This window comes from Pseudorasbora parva, chromosome 8 (assembly GCF_024679245.1).
Source record: "Pseudorasbora parva isolate DD20220531a chromosome 8, ASM2467924v1, whole genome shotgun sequence".
Classification (NCBI taxonomy): domain Eukaryota; kingdom Metazoa; phylum Chordata; class Actinopteri; order Cypriniformes; family Gobionidae; genus Pseudorasbora; species Pseudorasbora parva.
The window spans coordinates 12,329,282-12,342,840 of NC_090179.1; the positions used below are offsets into that span (position 1 = coordinate 12,329,282).

General features: G+C 42.5%; 2 protein-coding genes across 2 annotated transcripts in view; one reads left to right on the forward strand and one right to left on the reverse strand.

Annotated features, from left to right (window-relative positions):
• lipt2 (lipoyl(octanoyl) transferase 2) overlaps positions 1–13,559 on the forward strand; it is a 571,631-nt gene that overhangs the window by 384,743 nt on the left and 173,329 nt on the right. The window lies entirely within an intron of this gene.
• The window catches only part of LOC137084473 (uncharacterized), a 31,476-nt gene that overhangs the window by 1,666 nt on the left and 16,251 nt on the right, over positions 1–13,559 (reverse strand). The window contains 2 exon segments of the mRNA XM_067450744.1: positions 204–2,390; positions 2,642–3,549. Coding sequence (XP_067306845.1) covers positions 204–2,390; positions 2,642–3,549 — 3,095 coding nt within the window.

The window sequence follows — 13,559 nt, forward strand, 5'->3', positions numbered from 1 at the left end:
GAGGGGAAGGTCGAAACAGCCATCTGGATTGCCAGTGGTGGGTCTTGACATCTGGTCGTTTGTTGTACAAGGACTGGTATAGCTGTTCCTAGTGTGGAGGGCTCTATGGTCTGTCCCAGTTGTCCTGCAGGTTGTCGGGAGAGGGCATCTGCATTCCTGTTGGTACGCCCAGGCCTATAACGGATGGTATAATCAAAAGCAGCAAGCTCAGCCTCCCACCGCTGTTCAGTCGCTCCCAGCTTGGCAGTCCCCAGGTGGCTCAGGGGATTATTGTCTGTCCAAACAGTGCACTGTTGGCCCCACAGATACTCCCGGAACTTGTCGGTCATGGCCCACTTCATTCCAAGGAACTCTAGTTTCATTGAACTGTAGTTCTTCTCAGCTGGACTAAGACTGCGACTAGCGTAGGCGATTGGCCGGATCTTTCCTTGCTGCTCTTGAGAGAGCACTGCTCCGAGACCAATGTGGCTGGCATCCACCTCCAGAATAAATGGTAAATTAAAATCAGCGAACGCCAAAGTGGGGGCACTCACCAAGCTCTGCTTCAAGGCTTGGAAGCTGTTCTCACAGGCATCTGTCCACACTCCATCAAGCCGTGGCCCTTGGCCCTTCCGGGTCTTAGCACCACCATGCTCTGCCCCCAGGCGGTTTAAAGGAGCTGCCAGCTTAGAAAAGCCCTCCACGAATCGCCTGTAGTAACCCGCGAAACCAAGGAAAGACCTCAATTCGGACACAGTGGTGGGACGTGGCCACTGTGCCACTGCGGACACCTTGGCTGGGTCAGTGGATACGCCGTCGCGGGATACGAGGTGGCCCAGATACTGGACTTCCTTCTGGAAAAAACAACATTTCTCCAACTTGGCTTTCAGACCTTCTTTCTGTAGCCGACTCAACACTAGATCCAGACGATGTATATGATCTTTGACACTAGAAGAAAAAACAATTATATCATCCAGATATAGTAACAAGGACTGGCAATGTTGTGCTCCAAACATTCTCTCCATCAGTCGTTGAAAAGTGCTTGGAGCGTTACACAATCCGAAGGCCATGCGGTTAAATTCAAATAACCCAAACGGCGTGCAAAAAGCAGTCTTTGGACGGTCCTGTTCAGTCACAGGTACCTGGTTATACCCGCTAGCAAGGTCCAGTGTAGAGAACCATTGGGCTCCTGAAAGGGCATCCAGAGACTCCTCAATGCGGGGGAGAGGGAAGGCATCCTTTCTGGTCCTGCTGTTGAGCTGTCTATAATCAACACACATACGCAGGCCGCCACATTTCTTCCGCACAATTACAATGGGAGAGGCATAGGGGCTACTACTTTCTCGTATGACCTGGCTGTCTAGTAACTGTCGAAGGTGGACCTTAACAGCATCATAATCAGAAGGGGGGAGACGCCTGTAACGTTGCCTAACGGGTTGGTCGTCCAGCAAAGGTATATCATGAGAGATAAGATTAGTACAGCCAAGGTCGCCCTCGAAAGCTGAGAACACGGACTCATGTTTTAACAAGAATGCCCTTACCTGTTCTTGCTCATTCTTCACTAACACTGACAAATCAAGGGCCTGTATCTGCTCCCTCACTGACTTAGGCCTGTCTTCCCCTTTAGGAGCCTGTATGCTAGCCACAACAGCCACCATTTCTGGTTGGTCTTCAGAAATTCCCACAGGAAGGCCCTCAACAGTTGCATGAACAAGCAACCCCAGTGACTGGCGGGGGTATAATTTAGCACGTGTAAACCCTACATTAACCACAGGGATAAACGCTGTACCTTGTTCTATGCGCACTAGGGCAGGCGACACTAGGAGACCACTAGGTAAAGAACCATTAGCCGGTTCCAGCAGGACAGCAGGAGCGCCACAAAAGTGAGGAGAGCAAGTGGCTGCCACCAATTTTACAGTGCCTCCTGGTATATGAATTGGTCTTCTACCTCTAACTTTAGCTACACCCGTTTTGGGTGGAAAAGAGCTAAGCTGGACCCGATGACAATGCTGCAAGGCGTGCCGCCATGGAAGTGAAGCATGAACTACCGGTGGGAGTTCAAACAAAGAAGAACCATGTTGGCCAAACAGTTCAGCATAACATTCTCGAATAACATTCATCCCAAGCACACCCGGCACAAGTGAAGTAGCAAGCTGACCTGGGGGATCTTTAACAACTAACCAACCTCTTCGGGGGATTACCTTCCCTAATACTTCAACCGTTAGTTCAGCATACCCAATATAGGGTATGTCTAGACCATTTGCAGCCCGAAGCTGCAACCAGTTACACTGTTGAAGTTTATCCTTGAAATGTTGCACAAAGAAACTCTCCACCAAGGTAGATACCATAGACCCTGTGTCCAAAAGACAACTGACAACTACTCCCCCCACTCTCACAGCTACCTTCGGGGACTGAGCAACAAGGGAGGTTACAGGGTGATTATGAGTATTCTGATTCTGAGAGCCGCTATCATCCCCTCTCAGCATGTGGCTCTGCACGCTGAAGGGAGCTAGTTTTCCGACTGAGAAACTGAGACAACATTAGCCTGAGCTTGGGCCTGGGGGATGTGATTAGAAGCTACTACTCTCTCGTTGGTACACTCTCGAGCGTAGTGGCCAGGCTTTAGGCATCGCCTACAAATGACAGTTGACGGCCGACTAACTAGAGAGGGACGGTTGGAATAGGCTGGCCGAGCTACTCCTTGCAAAGTGGTTAAGGCACTAGTTAAATGGTTGATCTGTTCTTGTTGCTTCAGCAACATGGACCGCAGCTCTGCCATTTCTGAACTTGCCATACTAATGGGCGATGAAGCTCTGCCCGGCTGAGTTTTGGAATACTGCATAGCGCAAAGAGAGGGAACTGAATGACTCCTACCCCTATTGAAGTCACTGGGCCTGCCCTCACACTCCCACCGGATGGCAGCAGCACGCACTTCCAGCATGGACATCCCTGGAGTCTGACGGACAAGTCTCTTCAATTCCCTGCGGAGGTCCGAATCAATAACGTGCTCTGCAAACTGGTCACGGAGCAGCATGTCAAACTGGGGTACTGAGTCAGGGGAGACCTGTTTAACTTTATCCATCAGAGAAAAGAGAGCATGCGAATATTCTTGTAAAGATTCACCGTCTAATTGTTTTCTGGAAAAGAAACTCTCTTGTAGGGCAACGTAAGACTGGGAACACCCATAAAGTTCTTTGAGAATAGTTGCAATTTTGTCCGGGTCTTCCCGATCTGCCCTTGGCCTATAGCGAATCTCATCTTTAGCCTCCCCATCCAAATGATCAAACATAAAGTAAGCTTTATCAAGCGCACCCAGATGTCTAGTACGTGCACAAACCTCCACCTCTTCCACCCACTCAACAATGTCAATACCCACCCTACCCCGGAATATAGGACACTTCCGTTCCCTAGGAAGATAAATCATCCGTTCATGGGACACAGGGTTAGCGGTATTGTCCGGCTGAGGCGGTGGTGGTTGCTGCTGCTGCTGCTGCTGCTGTTGCTGCAGGCGGCCATTGTCTGCCTGCAGCTGGAGGATTTGTTCTCTCAGCTGTTCAACTACATCCATTGCTGTAGCGGAGTAATGCCCACGTTACAAGAGAGATGGTGGGGTGATCAGTGGCCTGCCCACTGCTCCTTTAGGTCCCACGCTGTGCCCACTGCTGTTTTGCCCTGAGCCAATTACTATACCTTGAAAATCAAAACATACATAGACCAAACAAAACAAAAAGAGAAAGGAAAAAAAAAAAAGAGAGAGACACGTCTCTGTGTGCAACGACCCTGCCGACTACGCCACTTGTGACCCCCCCTTTCCGTGTTTTAAACAGATTTAAAGGTTCTTGACTACGCCACCTGGTGGCTCTCACACCAGGATATACCTTACACCTTAACTGCTAAATACATGATCTAAGGCAAACAGATTCGAAGTACACGTGAGATGAACCAGACAGAGACGTGTTCTCAAAAAAACAATAACAACTTTATTATATAATGGTATAATCACAGAAAGCCATACCGTCATACCACAGACATATTACTGGCACGAGAGACTAGACCTGGTATTAGCTGTAACGAGGGACAATATGATTACCATTTAAACTGGAGAATACAGAGTCACTGGCAAGGCAGGTTACCCGTCCGATACATGCGTGACATCCACCAACCGTGCTCTGGAACCTAGGGCCCACGATCACACACACACACACACACACACACACACACACGATTCAAACAATATTGTGAAGTGCAGTTTACCACTACAATACGGGGTGCAGTGTGTGGGGCGGAACCAGGAACCTCCCCTGTGAGCAGCTACACTAGTACTCTGGAAAAAAGAAAAGGAAGTTATCACTAGCAGAGTGGACAGGATTCTCGTACTAGAACAGCCAATACCACATCAGTCAAACAGCAGTAGACAGAGGCTACAGCAAAAAACACAATAAAGAAAAAGAAATAAAACTTAATTCAGGCAAGGCAAAACAGCAGGAGCAATCTGCCTGCAGATACAAAACCATTAAAATTAGTACTTGATATAAACATGCAATAATAGTCATGTAGTATCTCAACAATTTCATAAAACATTTTCTTTTACCTCAATTTTAACATATGAACTGCCACAATGGAAAAACAGCCCGTTGCTCCAGTTTTCACAACCCTACATAAATTATTGCACACAGCATACTCATTACATACATTTATATTAAGAGTTGGCAATAAAACAAAGTCATACAATATGGCAGGGCAACACAATTAGACTCATTTTACATGTGTTCAAAAGCTTTTAGTCCTAACACACTGGATCTCATCATAACACAATAAACACTTTTTTTTACCTTCTTGATAATTCTGCTTAGTTGTGGCATGTGCTTTGTCCAGGACCTTCAGTAATACACAGCACCATTACCCGGAAGCATCTATCAGTAACGTTAAAGGTGGGTACTTTGCCCCAGACCTGTGTGCAAATATGCTCATTAAAATGCATACATCTCAACAATAACACCCACATTATGGTTAACAATGAATTGCACAATACCTTCTTGATGCCACTAAATTGTGGTAAAGCTACCCGGAGTGCGCTTTGCCCAAGACCTTCGGCAATACACAGCGCGATTACCCGGAAGTGTCTGGCAATCAGTCAAGCACCTTTGTGACTCCGGAGAACCACATACCCGAGCAGCAACAGGGCTAAAGAATGTATCCATACACCAGAGACTATGTCCAAGCCCAACAGGCAGACGACTTTATAGAAACTGGCCCAAACGCAAATGAGTTGTTTAGCCACTCGCAGCTAGTTGGGTGACGTCAAGGGGTTACCGTAGCTGCGGAGGGACAAACTTCAAACAGAACGCGATTTCTCCACCGGTTACACATATGATACGCACTTTATGGCATATTATAGGTAGGAACCCCCCACCCCACCACCCTAATCCTACCCAAGAGCGTGTCATATGCACGCCATAAAGTGCGTATCATATGCACGTGAAAAACAGCGTATCATATGCACGCCAAAATGAGATTTGGCATATACATTCCACGACATTGCACACTGGTACTATTTATACGCATTTACATGTGATCAGGTTGAAATTTGAAGGAGTTTTACCTGCATTTTCAATTACACATTGCATTAGTTTGTGTTTTAAGGGTTAGCGGAAATTTCCGTAAAATTACTGGATAATGTACTGGCAGAAAATTACCAGTATATTTTCCGTTTTTTATTTGTTACAGTGTATATATAACTCTGATAACATAACATTGAGAAATATATTCTCAATGTTAGAGTTGATTCACTTTTTAAATTAGTTCTTCATTTTTGGAAGTGTGTAACTCAGGCCCTATGTGCTCTAGGAACCTGCAGACAGTTTGGGCTGTTTCCAGCATATATAATTAATTTAATGAAACTGGGATATTGCATTTATATCACCGTATTTGGTGGTGGGAGGGGGGTAGCGGGGGGGGGGGGGGGGGTAAAGGGGGGGTCATCCCTTCAGAGCCATCTTGCATACAACATTACTCAGACAAACTTCTTTTTTCCACTATTTTCTAGAATTTAGTGTAAACAGCCCAAACTGTCCGGGGGGGGGGGGGCTGTTATTACAGCTTAGACAACATATACTTACATGTTTATCACTTTTAGCAGTGTTGTATGTAACTTCAAAAGGTTTCCTGTAAAATGACAACAATGTTTTGAACTTAGACCACTGTATGTGTGTATGAGAAGCTTTTCAATTTGAGTAGGTCAAATCCAGGTGGAAATCCTAAAAAATGGTCCTGGAGTTTAAGCAGTTATGCTCCGTAAAGCAAATAAAACATAAAGTAGTCAGTTTCTGGTCAAAGATCTGAGGTTGGCATACTGGTGTTCCCCAGGGCTCGGTTTTTGGCCCTGTATTTTTTAGCATATCAATTTTCCCTCTTGGTCAGCTTTTGAGATTACTTGGCCTTTCTGCATTAATGACACATGGATTTATATTAATTCAAAACCAGGTGAATGTGAATTTTTTTTTACAGTTGCAAGAAAAATTATGTGAACCGCTTGCAGAATCTGTGAAAATGTGTATAATGTTAACAAATTAAGAGAGATCATTCAAAATCCGTTATTTTTTTTAATTTAGTGCTGTCCTGATTAAGATACTTTACATAAAATATGTTTACATTTTGTTCACAAAGCAAAACAAAAAATAGCAAAAAATCCCGTGTCATTTCGGGAGCGGACACACATTCTCTTTGTGTACAGTGATGTATATCCAGGGGATACAGAATCAGGGGGCAGACATCCTGTCGAGGCAGCTGATGCCCGGGAAGTGGCGGTCAATATGCAAGAGGTTCGGCCCAGTGGAAGTGGGCCTGTTAGCATCTCGAGAGACGTCCCATTGTCCACTGTGGTTCTCCCTCACGCATCCAGCCATGGCCAATGCTGCATCTGTACGCATTTCCCTTGATCGCTCTGCTCCCAGGGGTCCTGCAGAGAGTCCGGCAACAAGAAGTCAGTCTTCTTCTAGTGGCTCCTCGTTGGCCGACTCAAGTTTGGTTTTCAGATATAATAGCTCTGCTGGTGGGTCCCCCGTGGCAGGTCCCTCTGAGGAGGGACCTCCTATCGCAGGCTGGGGGCATGATATTTCACCCCTGCCCAGAAATATGGGCTGAGGATGGGCAACCAGCAGATGTTATAGAGACCCTACTCAGTTCCAGTACAGCCTCAAGTGGAATGTTTTCGTTACTTGGTGTAGAGAGCGTGAGGTTGACCCAGTTAACTGCCCAGTGGCTTCAGTGCTGGAGTTCCTCCAAAACCGTTTCTCTGCAGGGCTTACCCACTTAAGGTGTACATGGGAGCTATTGGAGCTTTCCATGCTCCGCTAAGTGATGGGCCTTTGGATAGGCACCATTTGGTTGTACGTTTCCTCCATTAGGGCTTGGAGAATGAGGCCTGTAGTCCGTACCAGAGTACTGACATGGGATCTGGCAGTAGTGCTTGAGGGGTTGGCTGAGGCCCCCTTCGAGCCACTAGAATCGGCAGAACCTAAGAATCTGACACTTAAAGTGGCATTCCTCTTAGCTATTACCTCTAGTGGGGGATCTCCAGGCATTGGCAGTCACGCCAACCTGCCTGGAGTTTGCCCCCGGAGGAGTCAAAGTCATCTTGCACACTAGACCTGGCTACGTGCCTAAGGTCCCGTCCAATGTGGTCAGGTCATTGGTCCTTCAGGCATTTTTAATCCCCCGCCCCACGTGACGGCGGAAGAAGGGAGACTGTTCCTCTTGTGGCTGGTTAGGGCCCTGAGGGTATATTTGGAAAGGTCAGCTCAGTGGAGGAAATCAGACCAGCTATTAGTGTGTTTTGGCTCACCCAAGAAAGGGTTACCTACATCCACCCCTGCTATTAGTAATTGGATTGTGCAGGCTATAGCCTTGGCATATCAGGTGCGCAATCTGCCTTCACCTATAGCCTTGAGGGCCCATTCTACCAGAGGCATGGTCTCCTCGATGGCCCTTCTCTACGGAGTTCCTATGCAGGATATCTGCGAAGCGGCCGGTTGGGCTACTCAGCACACTTTTATAAGATTTTACAGCGTACACCTCCTTGTGACTCCCGGCAGCAGGGTGCTACAGTCCTAATTGTGCCTGGTTTTCAGTTTCACAATTGGGCAGGCGTACCCTTGGTGTGGTCTAGTGGGTACTCGTTCCCCAAATTCGTTCCAATGCAGTGTGAAGTTCCCTCGATATAGGGAACGTCTTGGGTTATGTATATAACCCTTGTTCCCTGAGAGGGAACGAGCACTACGTCTTGCTACACCGTGTATCGCCTGAGAGTGCTTGCTTCATCGCAATCAGTTATTTGTAATCGAGACTCGGACTCGGTCTCGAGACCATATTTTAATGGTCTCGGTTTCGTCATGGACTCATGTCCATTTGGACTTGGAATTGACTCGTACTCGAACATGTTAGGACACGGACTTATTTCCGAGTCCACTTGAGTCCCGTTCAAAATATTCATGATTATTACTCTATGTTAATATTTCTAGTTAATAATTGATGTTTGACACTTCCAATGATGTGTGGTTTTCTTAAGCACGACTGCACGTGACTCAGGGGTGTAGTTTATGGGGGGGATGTAACCAAATCCCATTGAAATCCCTCAGTTACAACCCTCCTAATATCTCCTAATAAAATCACAGTAGATCAAATGAAAAATATGTAAAATTCATTTGTTTTGAAACAATAATTTTGTTCCTAATCAAATATGAGTTTGTCATAATAAATAGGACAAAAAATACTCCCCCTTCATTGAACCGATTGGTAACGACCAACAAATGAGTTGCACTTTTACCAAAACAACGCGAGTGGTGTTTGAATGGGAGAGCAAACGTTAGCGCCAAAAATTAAGAAAAGTGCGACACAGCGGACTTTATTTAACTGCTGGTCAGAGAGGGATGCAAAAAAAATAAAGCATGTACTGAGAATGAGGTATGAGAATATTGTGTAATAGCTAAGTACACACCACATATATTTAGCTAGCTAATCCATTGCAATGTATTTAGCTATAACTATCAGTATAACAAGTTCCCAATTAGCCGTCTGTTTTGCTATTTCTTTTTTCAATAGTGTCTGTAATTGTCAATAACAAAAGTATTCACATCGGTTTTTCTTTCTTCCTAAATGAATCTGACTTTTGAACGAATTGTGTGAATGAAAGTGGCTCACTCATTAAAACAGTGAATCGCTGTCGCCTACTGGCGGTTTCAATACTTAATTTCTTTCTTTTTATAACCTCTACTAGTTAGAATTTTATGAATAATTATACACAAACTTCATAACGTTATCTCTTATAATGTAAATCTCTTAACATGTTTTTATAACAGATTCGAGATTAATATACCAGCAGGGTAGAAAAGTCAGCAAAGGGAGAGGAGGAGCAGGTGATCAGGTAAAGAAAAACAGCAGCCTTGTAAAGTTAAGCTGTACAGATAGATAGATAGATAGATAGATAGATAGATAGATAGATAGATAGATAGATAGATAGATAGATAGATAGATAGATAGATAGATAGATAGATAGATAGATAGATAGATAGATAGATAGATAGATTGCATATTTGAACCCTTTCCAGCAGTGACCGTATTATTTTAAGATCCATCTTTTCACACTAAGGATGATTGGGGGACTTAAACACAACTATTAAAAAAGGTTCAAATATTTACTGATGCTCCAGAAGGAAACACAACACATTAATAGGCTGGGGGTGAAACATTCTGCCAGGTTCACATACTTTTATTCATAACTGAACGTAAAATTTTTCTGTGCTTAGTTCTAAGACTGAAGTCATGGCTCTCAGCACCAAACTATATCAATTATAATATTGTTTCATATATATGATGTAGCATTGCATGGCCTGATTCTCTGAAGAATACTTCAAGTATTTTTTAAGTATACTAATATCAATGTACTATTAGTAAACTTGTAAGAGTACTATTTAATACTGCTAGGGACTAAATTGGCTGAATTTAATTTAAGTGTAATATAAGTGTAACATTAGTACACTTTAAGCAAACAACTACGTTTCTCATCTGTACTACAAGTGAACTTATAAGTCTAATAGTACTATTTGGATACAAGTAGTACATTTTTTTCAGTTTATGAAAGTACACTGAAGTAAACTATTGTACAGTATAGCTGGGAAATTCAGTCAATAGCGGGACTAGTTTACACAACAACAAAAATTCTGATATGGAATTAGAAACAAATCTGCTTTTTTTATATGTCAAAATGTTTAAACAATGTAAGTTTAATAACTGTAAAACTATGTAAAAAAAGAAGAGAAAGGAATAAAAAAAGAAAAGTATATATCATTGGCTGCTCAATCAAAGGAGTAAATACAACTACAACAATATACTTAGAATACTCAATACTAGAATACTTGATCAAAAGATTTAGTACAAGTACAGGCCAATTATACTTCGACATTTCTGTCTGTATAAGTCAAGTATACTTAAGGGAAATTTGAAGTACAGGTCCTTCTCAACAAAATTAGCCTATTGTGATAAAGTGCATTATTTTCCATAATGTAATGATAAAAATTAAACTTTCATATATTTTAGATTCATTGCACACCAACTGAAATATTTCAGGTCTTTTATTGTTTTAATACTGATGATTTTGGCATACAGCTCATAAAAAACCCATCTCAAAATATTAGCATATTAAATCCGACCAATGAAAGAAAAGTGTTTTTAATACAAAAAAAAAAAAAAGTCAACCTTTAAATAATTATGTTCAGTTATGCACTCAATACTTGGTGGGGAATCCTTTTGCAGAAATGACTGCTTCAATGCGGCGTGGCATGGAGGCGATCAGCCTGTGGCTCTGCTGAGGTGTTATGGAGGCCCAGGATGCTTCGATAGCGGCCTTAAGCTCATCCAGAGTGTTGGGTCTTGCGTCTCTAAACTTCTCTTCACAATATCCCACAGATTCTCTATGGGGTTCAGGTCAGGAGAGTTGACAGGCCAATTAAGCACAGTAATACCATGGTCAGTAAACCATTTACCAGTGGTTTTGGCACTGTGAGCACTGTGCCAGGTCGTGCTGAAAAACAAAATCTTCATCTCCATAAAGCTTTTCAGCAGATGGAAGCATGAAGTGCTCCAAAATCTCCTGATAGCTAGCTGAATTGACCCTGCCCTTGATAAAACACAGTGAACCAACACCAGCAGCTGACATGTCACCCCAGACCATCACTGACTGTGGGTACTTGACACTGGACTTCAGGCATTTTGGCATTTCCTTCTCCCCAGTCTTCATCCAGACTCTGGCACCTTGATTTCCGAATGACATGCAAAATTTGCTTTCATCCGAAAAAAGTAATTTGGACCACTGAGCAACAGTCCAGTGCTGCTTCTCTGTAGCTCAGTGCTGGTGTCTCTGGATGTTTCTACTCCAGACTCAGTCCACTGCTTCCGCAGGTCGCCCAAGGTCTGGAATCGGTCCTTCTCCACAATCTTCCTCAGGGTCCGGTCACCTCTTCTCGTTTTGCAGTGTTTTTTGCCACACTTTTTCCTTCCCACAGACTTCCCACTGAGGTGCCTTGATACAGCACACTGGGAACAGCCTATTTATTAAGAAATTTCTTTCTGTGTCTGACCCTCTCGCTTGAGTGTGTCAATGATGACCTTCTGGACAGCAGTCAGGTCGGCAGTCTTACCCATGATTGCGGTTTTGAGTAATGAACCAGATTGGGAGTTTTTAAAAGCCTCATGAATCTTTTGCAGGTGTTTAGAGTTAATTAGTTGATTCAGATGATTAGGTTAATAGCTTGAGAAACTTTTCATGATATGCTAATTTTTTGAGATAAGAATTTTGGGTTTTCATGAGCTGTATGCCAAAATCATCAGTATTAAAACAATAAAAGACCTGAAATATTTCAGTTGGTGTGCAATGAATCTAAAATATATGAAAGTTTAATTTTTATCATTACATTATGGAAAATGAACTTTATCACAATATGCTATTTTTTTTTAAAAGGACCTGTATATTTCTGAGAAGGTCATAAAAAGTATATTGAAAGTCTTGAAAGTAGACTACTTTCTCTCTCTCTCTCTCTCTCTCTCTCTCTCTCTCTCTCTCTCTCTCTCTCTCTCTCTTTTTTTTTTGATTAAAAGAAGCATACTTATATCACACTTGAATAAACTTCAAATTGTACCAAATTGTAACCTGCACTATTAGTTATCTCTTATTTGTTCCTCATACATGGCTGTGCTCCATCCATGCAATGATTTCCATCCAAATGCTGTCATTGGGCCAGAATCCTTTCAAAGGGTACACCTTTGTACCTAAAAAGTGCATATTACTACATCAAAGGTACATATTGGTATCAAAAGTGTACATATTAGTACCAATATTGTACACATTAGAACCTTTTTTAAATTGTATTGTCGCAGTTACAGCTTTTGACTAAGAAAAGTCTATGCTTACATAGCTGAAGAAGAAGACAGGGGAGATGATCAGGTTGCAATGTGAGGAAATAAATAAGATTTATAGACCCTAGAGACCTGCATACTTTGAGATCCTTGAGAAACCTTGTGCTTTTATTTTTTTTATTTTATAAGGTATTGTCACTCGCTGTCCTCTTGAGTTGAAATTACGGAAGTTAAAAAAAGGATCATGGTCAGGGACCATTTCCTACCGTGATTACAAAGACACCTTTTATGACCCCTTAAAGGTGGATAGCCTTGTCAGAAAAGGTCAGTATGGACAGAAATACTTTCATATCATAACAGCATCAGTTGTCCTGAGGTAAGGGCTTTGAGTATGCTGCAAACTTATGAATGTATATTTGACAGCTCAAAATGAGCTTGCAGGAACTACAGTTGGAATTTGTGATGAACTCATCACTTTGGAAATTTCATCTCCTGATGTGTGTGACCTCACTCTGATCGATCTACCTGGTATAACCCGTGTACCTGTACATGATCAACCTGAGGATATTGGTGTTCAGGTGAGCAAATAGACAAAAAAAAAAAAAAAAATGGCTGTTTGAAAGCATTTTAATATTTTAACATTTCTGTGAATTGACATTTAAGCTGTAAAACCTGCAACAAAATATAGATTGTATTCAATTTCAAATCAGGCCCATAAAGTCAACATGAAATAAAGCAGAGAAACAATGTATACTTTCTTAATACATTTGCATCATCATACAGATAAATGCATCTTCACATGTTATTACAAATGTATTTATTTATTTTTTGTTATCCTGTATTAAGCATGTGTTGTTTCATGGTGGCTTACAGATTCTCACCTTCTTAACCAAAGGAAACAACATTTTATCTTTTATTTTAGATCAAAGACTTGATACTGACATACATTGGCAAAAGTGAAACCATCATTTTAGTTGTCGTACCCTGCAATGTTGACATAGCAACAACAGAAGCTCTAAGAATGGCACAAGATGTAGATCCAGAGGGATACAGAACTCTTGGTTTGCCAACTTTATTTATGTTTATATTATATTTATATTCAGGCCTTGTAGCATTATGATTCATGCTTATCATTTTATCTGTTTTTTGTTGAATGCATGGAGTAGCAATTC